The 19,649-nt window shown below is 47.9% G+C and overlaps 1 protein-coding gene across 1 annotated transcript; it reads left to right on the top strand.

The window, feature by feature from the left end:
- Positions 1-609: 609 nt before the first annotated feature.
- On the top strand, positions 610-14,831 carry SYNPO (synaptopodin). The gene is made up of 2 exons (XM_036749270.1): positions 610-3,028; positions 9,292-14,831. The coding sequence occupies exons 1-2, from the start codon at positions 944-946 to the stop codon at positions 10,066-10,068; spliced, it is 2,862 nt and encodes a 953-aa protein (XP_036605165.1). The 5' UTR covers positions 610-943; the 3' UTR covers positions 10,069-14,831.
- Positions 14,832-19,649: the final 4,818 nt, after the last annotated feature.

Genomic DNA, 19,649 nt, shown 5'->3' with positions numbered 1-19,649 from the left:
TTCTGCTGTGGATCGAACATGGGATTTCACAAGTCTCAGGGTGGTTTTAAACTATTAAAGTTACTTGTGTCTGTGCCTTACTTTGTCTCCTCCACTATGAGCCTTGGGAGAGCAGGACTATTGTCTTGTACTAAAATGGAGAGAGCTGGTCCCAGAATTAAAAGTTCAGGTTTGAGTTTTAGCTTCAATTCAGTTCTACAAGCATTATTCTGTACCTGCCACTGTGCATGGTGATGAGAACATGGAACAAAACCAGATCTGGCCTAAAGGTCTCGTGTTATATTATCAGTGAGACCCTGGGCAAGTCACTTAATTTCTCTGGGCCTTAGTTTCCTTATCTATAAAATGACGAGTTTGGACTGATTGACCTATAAGTTCCCTCCCAGCTCTAAATCTGTGATCTTCTCCAAGGCCGTTTCATCATATGTAAAATGGGTACGGTGTTTGGACTAATTACCTCAGGGTTGTGTGAGCAAAATGCCTCATAATCCTTAAAGCATTGTAAAAGTGAATTCCTTGTCTTCTCCATCATTCTGTTTTCTATACATAACACGTTTAACCAACAAGGACACTAACCCTGGATTCTTTTTTTCCCTCCTTGTTAGCACTGTGTCGGAGTACCAGCTTCACCGAGAAGGACCTGAAAGAGGCCAAAGCACAGAGTCAGAGAATTGCTGCCCAGCTGACCACTCCTCCCAGCTCCAATTCCCGAGGGGTCCTGCTCTTCCACAGGCGCCGGCAGAGAGTAAACGAGTTCACTTTTGAGAGTGTTGGGAAACGGGGACCGAAATCCATCCCTGGGCGCAGCCCTCAGACCGACCCTGTTGAGGCTCCAGACCATGTTCCAGAGCTCTGCCTGAATCACACGCCCCAAGGCTCTCGTCCAAGCCCCTCTTCATCCCTCAGTATCCAGGCCCCAGAGGTAGGGAATCCTTGCTGCAATATGGAGGGGCACAGGGAGAACACAAATGTCCTGACCCAGAGACCCCTGGAGAAGGCAGCCAGTGAAGAGGAGGAGATCCCTTTGGTGGTTTACCTAAAGGAAAACGCAGCCTTGCTCACAGCCAATGGACTCCATCTGTCTCAAAGCAAGGAGGCTCAGAAGGGCTCTTCACTGGCTGATTCAAATGCTCTCACTATGGATGTTAATCAGAATCCTTCCTTGACTGAGACTACACCTACCACCCTAGTGAGTGATGTCAACCAGAACCCACCGGCGATGGACATTGGTCAGAATGCATCCGTGTCCGGCTCTAAACAGAATGTATCTGATTCCCCGGTACAGCAGGACACCCCTGTGACTGACTTTAAACCCAGCACTCTGCTTGTGGATGAGAAAACCCACTCCCCAGGCCCAGACCTGAGTTCCAGTGCACTAATTACTGAAGTGAAGCCAAACATTGTACCCACAAATGGCAAGGGCAGTCCTCACTCTGGGGAGGCTATCCCCAGCTCCACCCCAAATGCCATGGTCCCTGATGTCAAGTCTAGCATCTTGGTCATTGATGTCAAACCCAGTGCCCTAGCAGTGGGGCTAGAGATGTCCGGGCCAGCTATCAGCACCCCAGCCCCCAAGCAGCATAGTGAGGTCCACCTCACCCTGGCCAAACCTCAGTCGGTGGTGAACAGGACAGCCAGGCCATTTGGAGTCCAGTCTCAAGGGATCAACAGCCAGTTGGAACGGAGTCCGATGATGGAGAGACGCCCCATGGGAGAGAGGAGCCCTAGGGCACAGGCACACACAATAGGAGAGAGAAGTCCTCAGGTTCAGAGGCATTCTGTAATGATGAGAAGCCCTATGGTAGAGAGGAGGCCTTTGAGAGAGAGCAGTCCTACCATGGAGAGAGGCCCCATGGTAGAGAGACCAGTGATGGTTGAGAGAAGTCCTGCTTTGGAAAAACGCCCATTGGGACATTTCACTCCACCCCCCACCTATGCTGAGACTTTATCTACGACACCTCTGGTCTCTAGGGGCCGGTCTCCACCTTCATATTCTGTTCTGTACCCCAGCACTGAACACAAACAAAGATCAGCATCTGCGACCAAGACTGGCATCTTGGAGGAGTCGATGGCCCGCCGGGGCAATAGGAAGTCCATGTTCACCTTTGTGGAGAAGCCCAAAGTGACCCCTAACCCCGATCTCTTGGATTTGGTACAGACAGCTGATGAGAAACGGAAGCAGAGAGACCAGGGGGAGCTGGGCCCAGAGGAGGAACCATTTGCACTTGGGGCCGAAGCATCCAACTTTCAGAATGAGCCACCTCCCAGGGACTGGTCTAGCCCTACCTCTGAGGATACCCTCCCAGAATGGTCATCATGCCTGAAGTCACCCAGCATCCGGGCTAAGCCTGAGCGAAAACCAAATCAAAACCTCACGGAGGCCACCGGCAAGGGAGCTGAGTTATATGCCCGACGTCAATCCCGAATGGAGAAATATGTAATTGAGTCACCAGGCCATACTGAGTTGGCCCGCTGCCCATCTCCCACTATGTCTCTGCCTCCTTCCTGGAAATATTCCAACGCTCCAGGGTTCCCAGGGGGCTTCCGGGTGGCAAGCCGGAGCCCCGCCCGAACACCACCTGCATCTCTGTACCACGGCTACCTGCCAGAGAATAGGACTCCACGCAGGGAGGTGGAGCCCACCAAACAGCCTTACCAGCTCCAATCCTCACTCTTTGTTCTCACTCCCTCCAAGGAGCCAGCCAAGGTCTCAGCAAGAGCAGCCTCACCTGCCAAGCCAGGATCTCTCGATTTGGAACCCGTGGGGAGGTTGGCACCCTGCCCGGCTAGTTCTGTCCTTCCTCCTTCGCCTGCCCTGCCTCGGCCAGCACGCTCTTCACCTGGTCTGTGTCCCTCACCAGTGGGCCCAGGAGGTCTTGTCCAAGATGTTACCCAGATGAGTGGCAGCAGCCCCACCTTTGGTGGTGAAGTCTCCCCAGTGTCCCCTTCCCGGGCATGGTCTCCAAGAGCCAAGGGCCAAGCTCCTAGACCTTCATTCTCTACACGGAATGCGGGGATTGAGCCCCAGGTGTGGAAGCCTTCCTTTTGCTTCAAGTAACGGGGTTTGCTGTGGGCCCAAGTAGGGATCCCACCGCCCACCAGACCATCAATCGAGGGTGCTGGATGAATGAGGGAGATGAATTAGTTTGGAGGCCTGAAAGCCCAGTAACCATCAGGGGGAAGGCCTTGTCCCACCCAAGGGGAGCTGTAGTGAGCATGCAGAGTCTCAGGGAGGCCCCATGCCAGCGTCTTGCTGGGAGACAGAAGCCTGGAGCAAAGTCACAGACAGCACTTGTACAACCCTAGCACACCCAGGCTTAGGGAGCAACCAGAGCCTGCTGGGCAGATCCTCTTGTCCACACGAAGGGCCAGCAGACTGTTGGGGGAGGGGGCAGAGGTCATCCTACGTTGCCTGACAGAACAGTGGGAAGCCCCTGAGAATGAGCAGAAACTCCTGATGCCTTTCCTGTCGCCTGCTGCTGCTGGGGTTCCTCCTTCCTGGGGCCTGTTTCTGCCTTCTTCACTTCTAGCTTTGTGAGACTGTTTACACATTTGCTTCGGAGAGCTCTTGTGGTCCTCCCAGCCTTTCTCTTTTCTGCCACCTCTCCCCCTTCACGCGATGGGGAGGCTGAGCAACTTTGGCTTTTCTCTTCTGGGTGACTTTTTCCTCCATCCATCCTTCCTCGAATCGAGCTCTAGGACACTGTCCCTGCACAACGCCAGAAGGGGAGGGAGACATCTTCGGCTGCATGTTAAAGACTCCACCTGTGATGCTCCAGTGCTCCCTAAGTTTGAATCCTCCCTGTGTTCTTCATGCCTTTGTCCCCATCCTATAGTTTAGGATGAAATGTTATTCCTAGAAGTGATTCCCTTGAAGGGAGCCTCAGGGACAAGAATACAGAGGAGGAGCCAGATGTGAATGAGTAGTCAGAGGGGGAGGAGAGGTCCTAAAGGCCTCCAGGCATTTCCCAAGGGGGCTTTGCTGGCAAAATCTCAGCTGCTTTTCCAGCTGTGTGCTCAGCTGGGCTTTCTCCGTGGGGGCCAGCAACTCCTTCTTTGGGACAGGCTGTGTGCCAGCACCCCACCCCCCAGGCGAAGGTAGATAGGTCAATCCAGGATGGGGGCCTAAAGCCAGTAAGGATGACCAGGTTGGGCTAGGAACTTGGGAGAAAGGCATTCTAAGTGCAAGGTGGGCCCCTCGAGGAGAAAGCAGGAGTTAATAGAGGGATGCTGCCATCAGAGGTTCTGAGGCTAGAAGTCAGACGTTTCTGATATAAGAAGGGTTGGAATTGGCTTATTCCCTGAAGTTCAGGTTAGACATAGTCTTTGGGATAGATTGAATTAAGGCCTACCTGTAGGCAAGGCACCAATCTTCATGGCCTTCGTTACTGGGGAGCTATATTATGGCTGTATAACTTTGTTCCTCACGTGGTTATTAGGGACCAGATTGTAGGTGGGTCCATCGCTGGTAGAAGGAGATAAAGGTTAAGTGACTGAGATGAGGGAGTTTGGGGACAGTAGACATGCTACCCCAAACCACCTGTGGCCTTACCTGGTTCTCCAGGGTAATGACAGCCGCGTGGGCATGCAGGAAACAGGGCAATATAATGGAAAGAATAGTAGATAGGAGACCTGAGTGACAGCCTCAGCCTGAGTGTCACTGGGAACAAGTTGTTTCCCCTCTCAGGGTCTGAGGAGTAGATGATTCTAATTCACTCTATAGTTTATGAAGCTTTAGCGTACAGAGATGCGAGGCAGCGTCATGGGGATAGAGAAGAAGGAGAAGGAGTCTATCTCAAAGGAAGTTCCCCAAGGGCAGGGCTGACCTGGAGGGGCTATCTGCTTTCTCTCCCTCCTCCTCCAGGTCTGGACTCCTGAAGCTTGGAGAGCCCACACCAGGCTGGAGCTTCCTGAACCGTCTCCATGGGAACCAGGGGGTGCTTTCCTCATGAGCTCATTCCACTGAGGGAATGGAAAGAGAGGAATAGGAACATGGTTCTGAGCCTATCCCTAGTCCTGTGCACACACACATAGCCCCTTCAAGGATGGAGAACAGGACCACTTTGCCATGGAAAGTCTCCCTGTCTAGACCTCCAGGCATGGAGCCATTCACACAAGGTTCCCCCCTCATTCTCTGCATACACACACTTGCTTTGTGGTCTGCGCTTTTCCCTTTGGCCTCCTCTTCTGGCTCTTAATACACCTCAAACCTGGTTTACTTCTTGCCTCTGCTCTGTTTCCTATAGACTTAATATCCACTTTTTTTCCTGACTGTCTAGTCCCACCTTATGTTCTATCTTTATTGGGCTCAGGATGGGGAAAACCAAACAAACCGGTAGCTAGCTCAGTCACTTAAACTGAGTCCTAAGAAATATTGGGTTAGGGGTATGGTTGTGCGTGTGCGTGTGCGTGTGCGTGCGCGCGTGTGTGTGTGTGTGTGTGTGTGTGTGTGTGTGTGTGTGTGTGTGTTTTGGAGTAAGGGCTTTTATATAGGGTTATTTTCTCATCCATGGGTTCTCAATATGAAAATACTTGAAGATCTTAAAGTACTTTGTTGGTCAAATTCCAATTAGTGTTATGGTAGGCTCTGCCTTTGAAAATAACTTTCTACTCTCTAAGTTGGAGGATTTAGGATTGAATCCAAGGGACCCATTCCCTCTCCACACAGCATTGCTGGACCCTCTAAATGCAATATTAGAGTGAGACTTCACTTTGAATTGGGGGTGGGGTGAGAATCCAAGAGTAAGTAAGGGACTCAGATCCTTTGGTTAAAAAGAGAATTCTGGCTCTGTCCATTTTTCCCCTTACTCCTTCCCAGGCCTCACTCCTCGTCTAGGCAGGCCTCAGAGCTTGGGTTCCAGTGGGCCTCAGGCTATAACTTTATGGACATATCCGTGGACTTCTAGAAATACATCCAGCCCACAGGCAGCCTGTTCTTGCCTGTTGGGCAGAGCCTACTCAGATACCGTAGGTGGCCTTCTGCACCCACCTTTCAGCTCTTGCCAGTGCTCTTGTTGGCTGTTCTGGGAGATGAGCCAAGTCAGACCTATATGCTCCCACTTTCTGTCTGGCATTCAATCCTTACCACTCCAGCTACCCTAGTGGGGGAGTGATCTGTGTAACTGGCTCAGGAAAGGTTTGGATCCCTGAGTTCCTTAGGACAGAGGCATCCTCCAGCTCTAGCTTTGATCCCTGGCTATGGGAACCTAAAAATGTTTTGTGTCAGAGGGGCACCCATTGGCCCTCTGTGCCCCACATTACCCATTTTACTGTTGCCACATCAATCTCAATGCCCATTTGGCTGCCACTGCCCATGGCCAGGGAGTATAAGACGCATGTGACACTGCTCCCACCGAGACAAGAAGAAGCTTCCAGCCACCCTCTAAGAGGGTGCATAGATGTAAACGAATCTTGCTTAGGGCCTTTCTATAGTCTAGGAAGGCATGTGAGTAAGGGAATATCCCTGGTACTGCTCAATGGAGATTTCCAAGCACCCTGAAGGCTTTGTTTCTGGCTTTAGGGATGTTGTCTATTCCAAGGGAGGCTGCTTGGTCATGGGGCAGGACCTGCTTTGTTTGAAATAGGATAGTTATACCTTAGAGCAAAAAGTTGGGCTAGATTGGAGATAAGGCCCCTCCCACTCGCAGCACTAGGGTCATCTGTTCTAGGGTACTGTCCACCCTCAAATGGGGCCAATGAACTTGAGTATTTGGCTTGTCTTGACAGTTACTACGTTCTAATTGGTAGCACTCCTCTATGGCCCATCTATTACTATTCAATGTTTTGGGCAGAGGCTGAACTTTGGGTAGAAAGTTGAATTCATTAGCCACTGCTGGGTCCTGATTGGACAGGAGGTTGCATAGCTTTTGCTTTATTCTGATTGGGTGAGAAGCTGAAGGTTTGGCAATTCTTGTTCTTTGATTGGGTTAGATGGGAACACACCCTTTAGTAAGAAGCTATTCTCCTGAGGAATGGGGTTCTCTCGGTCTGTAGCTGCATTAGGGCAGTGGTAGGAATGATCATGCTTAATAATGATACCCAGGGGCAGCTAGTAAATAGATCACTGGGCTTGGAATCAGGAAGATGCCCTCCAGACCACAATCATGATTTTTCTAGGGCTTGTCCTTGAGCTGGAGAAATGCAGTAATCAAACATATCAGGCACAGGATGGTAATTGAGAGTTAATATTGCAGAAAATAACCTAGAACAGATTGGATGGTATGCCAGTTTGCTCTTCTGCTTCTATGATTGGAACCCATGTTTCCATCTATCACAGCTTCCATTCCAGGGGAGACCTCCAATGTGAGATCCCCTTAACTGAGTGTTCTGGTCTGAACTCATTGGTCCATTCTATAATCCCAAAATTCAGTCTCAGCCAATCAGGAAGCTTCTTGGTTGCTGATGAAGTTTTTGGTACCATCCACATTCCTTCTCAGTCACTAGAAATTTCTCCCTCCATTTAAAGGAAGGAGAAGTCAAGCAATAATTATTTGTTAAGCCCCTACTGTGTGCTAGGCCCTGGGGATACAAAGAAAAAGAAGAGTCATGCCCAATCACCCAGAAAAAATAATTCACTCTCCAGAGTTCATAAATATACACCTTTTCCCTCACAGCTACGATGTCATCGTACAAGCACTGGATTGAAAGTACAGCCTTCCCACTTCCCACTTCCTCCCTTTGTGACCTTGGACAAACAACTTGCCTTTCAGGACCTCAGTTTCCACATCTGTAAAATTAGGTTGAATTAAAGGGGTCCCTTCTAGCTCTGTTCTGATCCCACCCCAAGCCCCATTTGCTTCCAAAAGAACAGGCCAGTCCAGAGTCTGCCCCTCCTTTCCCGTCTTCCCCTGGGGCTTGAGGTGACTGGGTCACTAGGGGAGGGCCAGGCAGGAGTTCTGCAGGGAAGGATAAAACCGTCCTCGAACAGATGGAAAATGTTCTATCTCCTTCCTCCTCTCTGAGTGATGTCAGTGGAAACTGGGGGAGGTTTTGTGTGCATGTGTGCGTGTGTGTGGGGGGGATAGGATGTGGGCAGGGAGGGAGAGCGGCTGATTTCTTTGGTAGGTAGGAAGCTGAAATCACTGGACAGTGTCCAGGGCCTTGGGTCACTGCTTTACCCTCCCATAACCTCAGCAAAAATCTATTACCCCAAACATCCAGTCCTCCTCCATGTCTGCTAAAGCCTAGAGGAATTTGGTGGGCATAGTCTTAGATATATACTCCTAGGAAGGCCAGCTATTCCTGTACCAACCTCCTCACCTCCTTTCTCTCCCATGACCTTAAAAAAAAAGGCAGGGCCTGACCTGTGCCTAGGGAAGCCACATGGGCTGTGATTGAGGGGAGGCTGAGCAGGCCCGTTCTGATATCAGGGTTGTACTCTGAGTTCCTTTGGACTCTCATTAAAATGCAGACACCTCTGAAAGGCACAGCACGGCACTGTTGAATTCAGAGCTAGAAGGGATTTTAGCCATCATTTGAGAAACAGAAGAGGAGCCTGCGGCTCAGAGTGGTGCAGTTGACTCGCCTGGGTCACCCAGGGCAGTAGTTCAGTGTTCTTTCTGCTGTGCCAGATTAGACTTGCAGCTTTCCTTAGGCAGCACCTTCCCTGCTGGAGAGGACGGGGGATTATGACATGGGTGAGATGGGGTGCTGGGAATAAATGGCACTTTGTGGAGGACATTGTGTTGGGAATACCAGACCTGGGTCTGTCGCCAGTGTGCTGTGTGACCTTGGGTGAGTTATCTTCCCAACTCTAGGCCTCAGTTTTGTTTTGTTTTGAAGTTGTTTCAGTAGCATCCAACTCTCTGCGACCCCATTTGGAGTTTTCTTGGCAAAGTCACTGGAGCGGTTTGTCATTTCTTCTCCAGCTCAATTTACAGATGAGGAAACTGAGGCAAACAGGGTGAAGTGACTTGCCCAGGGTCACACAGGTAGTAAGCATCTTAGGCAGGATTTTAACTCAGGAAAAGGAGTCTTCCTGACTCCAGGCCTGGCACTTTATCTGCTGCACCACCTAGCTGCCCAGGCCTCAGTTTTACCATCTGTGAAATGGAGAGGTTGGATTAGATAATCTGTAAGGTCCCTTCCAACTTGAATAGTGAATGGTTCTGCAATACAGCCACAGGATGAACTCCCAGGGATGGGGTGGGGGAAGACTCCCAAAGACAAGTCTGGTAACTTTATAGCCATAGATTTATTCTACTGCCCAGCGCTTCTGAGTGGAGCCCCAGTCCAGATGATGGAGAGGAACCACACTAACGCTCGCCTCTGCTCCCTTTGCTTTCTCCCCAGGAAAGATGGGAATGTGGCCCTGCCTCCCCTTCTGAGACCCCCAGCTCACCGAGGCCAGCCAGCAGCCTGGACGGCTGGGTGGGCCGTGGCCCTTCAGAGTTCTGCCAGACGGTCACCACAAGCAGCCCCCCTCCACCCCCGCCCATGTCTCCCTCCTGGAGCGAGCGCTCCTTGTCCCCGATGCAGGCTGAGCCCAAGGGTAGTAGCCGCCAGATGCAGGCTCTGGTTGCCAGGAACATCATCAATGCTGCCCGCCGAAAGACCTCCTCCTCCTCCCCCAAATCTCCAGGGGCAGAATGGCTGAGGCCCCTCTCAGCCACCCAGGCCCTACCTCCTGCCAGCCCCAGAGGGCTGGGCAGCCCATGTCCTCCCCTGAAGAGCCCCCTGGGAGATGGCCATCGCCTTTCCTCCCTGCCTGGTGGTACCTTCTCCCCCATCTTAAAGAGCCCCCTGACCTCGTCCCAAGTACCCTTTGGGGACAGCCCCCGGCCCTTCCTACCAGCCAGCAGCTCTTGCTCCAGCCCCAGGAGCCCAGGCACCACCCGACCCTTAGCCTTCAGGAGCCCCTTGCCCTCACCTAGTCCACAGGTTCGTTCACCTGCCAAGCCCTACACCAGTCGCTCACCCACAGACTCTGATGTATCCCTCGATTCTGAGGACTCAGGGCTCAAGTCCCCCAGTATCCGTGGCTACAACATCTGCCCCCGGGGCTGGAATGGGGGCAGCCTGCGGCTCAAGAGAGGTAGCCTCCCCTCGGAGACCTCCTGTACATCCTAAGATCCACCTAGGCTGGGGGTGGAGAGCGGAAGAAATGTCTGGGGGTGTGGCCGGGGGCCTCAGGGTAGAGGGCTAGGGTGGGAGATTTCAGCCCATAGGGATAACTACAACTGACACTTTCCCAGGAAGGGGTGACGGCTCTGGACACCTGACGTGTAAGAATCTTTCACTTCCCCAATCTCCCCTTTGGGGAGGGGAGTCTTGTCTCAGCATTCATTACCCCAAATGTTGGAAAACCATTTTTTTTTCTGTTTCTTTTCCACCACTTCTGCCACCTAGTGGAACAGTCAGTCCCCAGCTAATGCTCCCCAAAACCAATTTTGACTCTTTGGGGCCAAAGACTGAGATTCAGTGCCTCCACTCTCCCTCACCCCCCATCCTGCTTTCTCTCTGGCCTCAGAACCATGGAGGTGTGAAGAGCGGGGGACAATTTAGGAGACAAAAGAATCAAGTATGAAGTGGGCCTGCCCTTCCCGAGGAAGGCGCTGTCCGAGGGCTGTGGCTCTGCCAGTCCAACCTGGCTCCAGTTGGTTTGGCAGGGCAATACTTGGCCAGTGTCAGGTGTTTTCCATCCCCTCCATGACCCCATCCTCTATTTTTACCATGGTGACCTTTAAAGGCAGCTTAGCTTCTGCTCGCCCTTTAGGTGCCAAACTCTTCCCTTCTAGCTCTGGAGCTGGGGCAGACAAGTGAAGGTACATTGGGAGGGGGAATCAGGAAGAAGGGAAGTCCCAAACTGAGGGGAATGGTGGTCCTCTTCTGGGCACTGTTCAGTGGGTTCAGCAAACTCCTGCTCAGCCATTCCAAATGTTTTATGGTTCCCTAAGATAATACACACTCAGTATAAAAAAATCATTTACAAACTTCTCCCAACACTGCAGTTCATACCAGAAGTATGAGAGTTGAAGGTTCTTGGATAAAACCAGGGAATGCCCCAGGTGGGGATCTCCAACCCTCTCCCCTACCCCAGTCCCCACTTGAATACCCATTATCACATCCTGGGAAAAAGAAAGTCTTAACTGGGCAAAGAGTCTCCCCAGTGTTTGCCTGTACTCAAATCTCCTTGGGTAGGTGGGTGGGGGCAAAAGGACAGATTAGGCTTTAGCATTAGATCAGGGTGTATTGGCAGGGGACTAGAGGTAAATAGGGGTGTCCTTCTACTTCGGGTCTTCTCTCCCTCAGGGGGCATTCTACCCTCTTTGAGCTCCTGTCTCCTGCCCTTGGTGGGAACTCTGCATTCCTGAGGTGGTCTGCCTTTGATTCCTGCACTTTGGGGAGATGCATTCACCAGGGGATTGCCTGCCTGGAGATCTGGCCCCAGTAACCTTAGCCATGTTTCTCTTCCACCCCCACAGGGCCAAATGCCCCTCAAGTCCAGCGTCCTGTGACAGCAGTATGGCCCTGAGCCCTAGAAGGGTAGGAAGCAGTTGGTTGGAAAACCCAGGCCCATGGCCCCTCCTGGGGGTACAGACTGGCTACTGCAGGGTTCTGCCAGTTTGTGGTGGTGGCATGTCAGTGATGGAGGCTGAGGATATATGGGTGGGTCCTGCTTACGAAGGAGGTCAGGTACTTTGCTGAGGGGCAGAAGCTTGTGAAGAGGAAGACTGATGAAGCTGTGAGTGCACCGTGGAACATCTTGCCTGGAGGCTACCCAGCACATGGGGAAACTGGTCTCCTAAAAGCCTCCAGAGGAATAGGAATGAGGAGGCTTTGGAAATCCCCAGGCATGTTAGGTCACTGGAGCCAGGACACCTCAGAAGGGACAAGTAACAGAAGGCAGGGAGAGGCCCTAAGGATATACTGAAGCTAGGGCTTTCCTAGTCTTTATGCTGGGTAGCCATGTTCTTACCCAGTGCACACACTCCCTGGGCCTATCTTTTGGGGATGGAGTAATTGAGGGACCTCCTCCTTGCCTAAGGCTCTGAGAAGGGATGGATTATGTGGGTCTGGTCTAGGATGAGGTCAAGTTCCTTCAAGGAGGCAGAAGGAGGTGAAAATATAGCTCTTTTCTCTGGTTCTCTCCAATCTCCTGTCTTCCCAACTGTGACTCTCCTCTCCTGTCCCATGCCTCTGCCACCTTACCCATTTTAAGGCTGCCCATCTCCTAGGCTTGTCCCATTTTATTCCCACCCCCTCAATAAATAAATACCCGCATTATCCTAGCTACTTCCTGAGTAATTAACAGCTGCATCTGGAAAACTCACCTTTCCATCTGTTTTTGCTAGATTCCCAGGGTCCAGGAGGGCTGGTGGAAGAACTATAGCTCCTTTGGGCTCAGTCCAGGTCAGAGAGGCCTGTGGGACTCGAAGGAGGTATTGATGTATGTCGTCTTACTTGGATACTTTTGGCCACCACCAGTGTGACTAAAGGCATGGAGAGAGATGGGTCTTGGCACGTGAGGTAAAACCAGAGGTGCCCCACCGCTTACCTGACCCTAACACTTTGGCGAACTGTCAAAAGCCCTAGACAGAATTAAGAGACCTGGGTTCTGTGTGACCTTGGGTAAACCCTATGACTTCTGAGGCCTTGGTTTCCCATCTGTAAAATAAGGGATTTAAACTCTTCCATGCCTAAAATTTTATGTGTGAGGTTCTGGAGGCAAGGAATTGCCACCAGAGGGTGGCTTCAACTTTTTTTTTGGTTTCAACTTAGTGTCAATAAAAAGAGGGGATGATTAGAACAGGGCATTAGAACAGATTTTGGCATCAGTGGTCCCCAAAGCCAGGCAGGTAAATCCAGTATGGTTCCAGCCTACCTGGTAGAAGATCTAGAAAGTTAGGATTCTCCCTCCTGGGGAGGAGTTGAATTCATTTCCCTGAGACTAAAATCCTGGGACCAGGTATTTTCTGGCAAATCTAGACTCAGAAAGGGATGACTTGCTGGATTTCACTAGCTATCATGCAGGCCCTGGGAATGGTTAGAATGCTGGAGTTTGGAGCCTTTGAGATTTCAGGAATTTGGGGAATGCTGGGTTGTGGGAATGTAGGTTTCCCTGGGATGTTGGCATGGTATCTCATGTCAAGGCCCCCTGAGATTCTCCTCCTAAGGGTTATCCTGCTCTTAGAGGAGGAAGAAAAGCAACTGGAAAGTTTTGTAACTTACTGGCCTTGGTTTCATGCATCCCCTTCCCTGAACCAGATTCTTTGGAGGTGGGGTGTCATCCAGGATTGATTGCCTCAGTCTTGGCTTCAGTGTGGAGGTATTCTAGGGCCTAAAGAGGCCAGTTTCTTTTGGGACCACAGGAAAACCACATATCCTGATATGGGGCTCCTGAGCTGAAGAGGGTCATGGGCCAAAATAGGGCTGTGGATCTGTAGCTGTTTAGAATAGCTTAGTAAGCTTAAGGGCCACCCAGTCTCGGACTAGGTAACTCTTCCGTATGCCTCTTATTTTGGTGTATTATTTCGAAGTGTGTATATTCTTTTCCCTTGTAAATAAACATTGGAAAACCCATTCTTATGGTCTGTAAGTGTGTGGAGATGAAGGGGAAAATCAGAAGAGGAACAGGAAGCTTATATAAGAGTCCAGCATTCAGTGTTTGTGACCATGGAACGGGAAAGGTAATTAAGGAGGAAGTGGAGCAAATTTCTGAACCCAGAAAACCAAGCAAGCTCAGCAAACAGAAAGTTTAATAGGTCTGGTGACTTGAGCTGGGGACTCAGTGATTGGGGAAGGTTTAGAAAGTAGTGAAAGGTCACTAAAAAACCTTCCAATAAAGGTGGCACATAACACAAAGCAGTTATTATCAAAGCCATCTGGTATGGGGAAAAGTGAGAGAAAAAGATCTAAGAAATAGAATAGATATACCAGATATCCAACGAAGATTAGTGTTTGATAAATTTCTAGAAGATAAAAACTGGGGAAAAGATTCATTATTTAACAAATATAGTTGGGAAAACTGATAGAAATTTGGATGGAAATGGATTTAGACCCACATCTTACAAACATATATACCTTAGTGAATTCTGGCTGAATCACAGAGCTACACATTAAAAAAAAGGCACTTAAAAAGGGAGAAAATGGTATTTATCTTAAATGTGATGGTTAGAGGACTTCTTTCTATTCATGAAATGGAAGGAATATTGGGAACAAGATGAATGTGCTTAATGGCATTAAATAAAAAATTTGTATAATAACACTTTAAAATAAGAAAAATGATTCAGGAAATGTTTATGTAAAATATGACAAAATTTTGATATCTAAAATATACACATGGAATTGTTAAAAATTCACAGAGGTGACTTTCAATCTACAATGGACAAATGGTAAAAGAATATACACTGAATATTTTCAGAAAAGGAAAAAAATTGTTAATAACAACTTAAAATGCTCAATCACACTAGTAATGAGATGCCAATTGAAACAAGTTTAAAGTACCATTTCACAACCGTCAAATTGGCAAAAATAATTAAAAGCAATGACGCAATGCTGGTGGGGTTGAGGAGAAATAGTACATTCATTCATTGCTGGTTGAATTGCAAATCTGTGTGGTCTTTTTGGAGGGCATTCTAGCAGCATACCGTAAAAGTTACAAAAATAATCATACTTTGTTTTTGGAAGTATTATCAAAAACAACAAAAAAGAGCCTTCTGTTAAAAGTTACAAAAGTAATCATACCTTGTTTTTGGAAGTGTTATCAAAAACAACAAAAAAGAGTCTTCTGTTAAATTATTTCTGTAGTCGCATTATATGTCACTTTAAAATGGAAGTTAACTCAAAAATCTAACAACGGGAAAATGGTTAAATAAATGGTGACAACATTAGTGTAATGGAATTGTATAATGTAATTAAGAAAAATATATATGAGGAATATAAGATAGGTAAGGACCTTTATGAAATAATGAAAATTGAAAAAATAAGAACCAGAAAAACAGTACACACTAACTAGGGCCACATAGGAAAAAAGTGAAAAGTAATAAACAAAGAATCCAGATGGATACTTAGAGGGACTGACTGAAAAGTTATGACATTTTATGCAATGAAGTTAATTTAAATATAAAATGAGTTGTATTGATGTTTGATATTAAATTTATAAAAAATCATTCAATTAAATGAAAATGGCGATGTTTAACCTCCAGAGGACTTAGGTGGCATGATAGCTGCCTTCAAGTACTTCTTGGGCAAGGAGGCTTAGTTTTGTCATGTTTAGCGTCAGAAGAACAGTGGGTGGAAGGTACAGAGAGACAGATTTAAGCCTGATATGAGGAAAAGCTTCCTAATAATTAGAATTATCTACAACTATAAAGGCCTGCTGCCTCAGGCACTAGTGGATTGTCCCTCACTAGAGATCTTCAAATGTCGGCTGGACTGCAAAATACATGGAGAAGAGTAAGGTGTAGGCCTGGAAAGGTAGGAAGGGGCCACATTAGGAGGGCTTTAAAAGCCAAACCAAAGATTTTATGTTTACTCTTGGAAGTAATAAGGAGCTGCTGAGTTTATTAAATAGAGGAGTGACGTGGTCAGTAGGAATATCACTTTGAGAGTTGAATGGGGTGGGGACTTGAGGCAGGCAGATCCACCAGCAGGCTATTGCAATAGTCCAGGTGTGAGGTGATGAGGGCCTGGCATAAAGGTAGTGGCAGTTTCAGAGGAGAGAAGGGGAAGTATTGAAGAGATGGTTGGAAGGTAGAGTGATAAGGCTTGGCAACAGACTGGATATGGGCAAATGAGAGTGAGGAGTCAAGGTTGTGAGCCTGGGTGACTGGGAGAATGATGGTACCCTTGACAGTAATAGGTTAGGAAGAGCACAGCTGTTGGGTTTTGGGGTGGGGAGAGAGAAGGTAGGGGGAAGGAAAGATGATGAGTCCAGTTTTGGATATATGGAGTTTAAGATGTCTATGAGACTTCTGGTTCGAGATGTCCAATAGGAAGTTGAAGACTCAAGATTAGAGATCAAGAGAGAGATTAGAGTTGGATAACTAGACCTGAGAATCATCTGCAGAGAGATAATGGAATCCATGGGAGCTGATAAGCTCACCAAATGAAATCATATAGAGGGAGAAGAGAGGAGGTCTCAGGACAGATCTTGGTGGATACCCCTGGTTATTGTGTATGACTTGGATGAAGATCCACCAAAGGACGCTGAAGAGTATTTAGACAAGTAGAAGAGAATGAGGAGTGGGCAGTATCATGAAAACCTAGAGAGAAGAGAGTATCGAGAAGAGTGTGAGTGACAGTGTTGAAGGCTGCAGCCAGGTCAAGGATGAGGACTGAGAAAAGCCCATCAGATTTGGCAATTAAGAGATCATTGGTAACTTTGGAGACAGCAGTTTCAGCTGAATGATAAAGCCAGACTGTATTGTTAAGAGAGTGAGAGGAAAGGGAATGGAGTTACCTTCTGTAGACAGCCTTTTCAAGTTTAGCCATGAAAGTGAGTAGAGATATGGGATGATAGCTAGCTAGGTTGGACAGATCAAGTGAGGGTTTTGAGGATGGGGGAGACATGGGGTGGAATGAAATCATTTGTGCATGTACAGAGAAGCTGGCCCTGTCAAGAACGGCCACCTCTTCATGTGAGATGAGGGAGAAGGAAAAGATGGTGGGGAAGTATGAGTGAGTGATGTGAGGTGAAAAGGGGAGAAGAGGGAGCTCTTGGCACACTCCTGAAAGTGATGGGATCAAGGACATAAGTGTGTGTGTGTGTGTGGGGGGCGGTGTTAGTCTTGGCAAGAAGGGTCACCTTATCCTGAGATGGGAACGAGAGGACGTGGGCGAAGGCACAGAGAGGTTTTGAGACGTGGAAGAGGGAAGATGAGGAAGGTCACATCAGATTGCCTCATTTACCAGTAAAGCAGGTGATGTGGTCATCTGTTGGGAAAGTGGGTTACAGTGGAGTTGGGGGATTGAGGAAACAGAAGATTTGGCATGCACTGGTGAGGTTAGATAGCATGAATCTCTAGTAGACCCACCTGGATAGCTTCATGATCAGGAGCATGCACACGGTGGAGGTGACCCAGGGTTGACAATTAGTGGGCATGAAAACAAGGGATTAAAGCCTATGAAAGGTGTCAAGTAAGGATGGAACAGGAGAATGGATTGGGAGGAGGAATTATGGAGAAGTGGGAGGACAGGAAATTGTGTGTGATCAGAATTTCAGTGTTCAATACCTTGGAGGGGGAACAGTTTTAAGTGATACTGAGGTCTAAGGGGTGACAAGCTCTCTAAGTGTGGTAGAGGCAGTGGTCATGGAAGTTTAGATCTAATCATGCCATCCCCTTACTTACAAATTTTCAATGGCTCCCTATTTCTGCTAGGATAAAACATAAAATTCCTAGCCTGGCATTTAAAACCCTTCATAATCTGATTCTCATCTATGTTTCTTGTCTTATTTTGTATTGCTTCTCTTCTTGCATTCAAACTAGCTTGCTAGTTATTGTCTCCACACCACTGGTCACCTCCCACCTCCAAGCCTTTGTTCTGGTGGTCCCCTATGTCTGGAAGAATGCATTTCCTCCTCATTTCTACCTTTCTTTAAAGCACAGCCCAGATACCCCCTCCTTCATGAGAACTTGCCTTATCCCTCAGTTCTTAGTGTTCTCCTTGAAATTACTTTTGTATTCATCATTTATATTTACTTATTTGTGTTTATGCTTTGTATTTACTTATGTGTTTGTATGTTATAAGCCACCAGCAGAATGTAAGCTTCTTTAAAGCTGAGACTGATTTGTGTCTGTTGTTTTAAACCCAGCTCTTGCACACAGTACACATCTAATAAATGTTTGCCCGACTGCTCATTGAAGAGATGGATGAATTGGAAGGCCAAGCACTATGAATACTGAAAGTTGTGAGGGATGAGAACAGGACCTAAAATTAAGAGCCCTGCTAAACTTGTGTTCAGGTGCTGGACTCATTGAGGAAGGAGAGTGAGTGAACCCAGAGATTAGGAGGTGGCAGAAACAAGGATCTGGGTGGTGATATTACTGGATGGTATGAGCTTCAAAGGAGGAGAGGTTTGTAGAGGGTCTCAAAGTGGCAGTCAGGACTATGATCTTTCTCTTTCTGACCTTGTTTGTCTGGGGACACAAGAGGAATGGCTAATTTTGGAAGGAGGTGCCTTAGGATTCAGACCTGGACCAACATGGCCTAAGGCTCAGGTATGGATTCCTCATGTTACCCTGTCTTTGATCACAGAGGCCAACTTACTAGAGCAGAGGCATATACATCCACACGCATATGCCATGCTTGGTGATATGGGTGATGGGGGCATGGCAAAATCATTTTTCATTTTGTTTTTGAAGCACACACAATGGCCATCCTGATGCAACCTCACTGCACAGCACTCTCACCCCACATCTGGCTTTCCCCTTATGTTGGGGTCATCCAGTAGTAGCAGGCCATAAAAGATAACCCACTCCTAGATGCTTGTTAACATCTCTGCCTAACCTGAGGCGTGTGCACGTGAGTAAGGCAGCAGTGGGATGGAGAAGAATCCTGGGCCAGCCAGCTAGTTTCTCAGACCAGCCTTCACTCACAGGGGTAACTGCCCCTTTGTGAGGCTCACTAAAGGTCCTGAGCCTGGATCTCAGTTCTGTTGGGTCAGGAATTAAATTTTCTTAAATTTCCCTACAGGTGATAGGGTATCTCAAAAAAGAATGCTGGTGGCTAGTTACCCAAATGATCAACTACTAAAATGGATAGAAGTACAGTTATCCCTTTCACACTGTGGGGATTAGGGGCATGGCACCCATCGGCTCTGGAAAATCTCTGTAAAACTTTTGGCCTTCCCTTTGTACCAGAGAAGAAGTCTGAATTTTTTTTCTTTTATGGGGTATTTATAGTACCTTATTGTAAAATTTGGGTTTATATTATACAATATATTATACATATATTTTATGCATTTCTGAGTTTCTAAACTTTTTCTGTCTCATCTGCTGACCTTTATGTGTTATCTGTAGCTTTTGCAAAACTCCCCCAAAATTCCCATATAACTTCTTATGCCAACCCACACTATATTGAAACCATGATGGGGAAAGTGACAACGTGGAAGGGTAACTGTAATGATAAATTTGTTCACTTAACACTGAATGACTATTTCATGGACTGGCATGGGTCAAGTGATGATGTTTGAATGGAATGGGATGAGGTAAATGTATCTGAACACAGGAGTTGGAAGGGGGCTTAGAAATCATCTAATAACCTGTCCACGTTGACATAGTGGGAGTCCAAACCACAATCTGAGCCTAGGTCCTTCAACCAAATATAGGGTACTTTCCACTAAGCTACATTGCCTCTCTAGTTCCCATTCTCCATCCTAGGATGAGTAAGTACTACCTATGGAATCTGTTCCCTTGATATAGGCTGTCTGTGTCACTGGTCACAAGGGGGATGTTGTGGCAGCCATCACTTTGGGTAGGTCCCTTCCTCCCTGTTTCCCCATCTGTAAAACAAAAACAGTTGGACAAAATGCTATCTAAGGCCCCTTCCAGCTTCCATCATCCATGAGACTCTGACAACTTTACTTCTGTCTAGATAATGCATAAAGGCATTAAGGCACACATACCCTCTCTCCCTAGTAAGTGGGGAGGACTCCCTCACACAATCTCAACCTACTACTTTTTTCACTATTTCTTATTTGGCACCAA

Source organism: Trichosurus vulpecula, chromosome 3 (assembly GCF_011100635.1).
Source record: "Trichosurus vulpecula isolate mTriVul1 chromosome 3, mTriVul1.pri, whole genome shotgun sequence".
NCBI classification, from domain to species: domain Eukaryota; kingdom Metazoa; phylum Chordata; class Mammalia; order Diprotodontia; family Phalangeridae; genus Trichosurus; species Trichosurus vulpecula.
The sequence above is the reverse complement of the archived record's forward strand: the minus strand, read 5'-3'. Positions and strand labels throughout refer to the sequence as shown.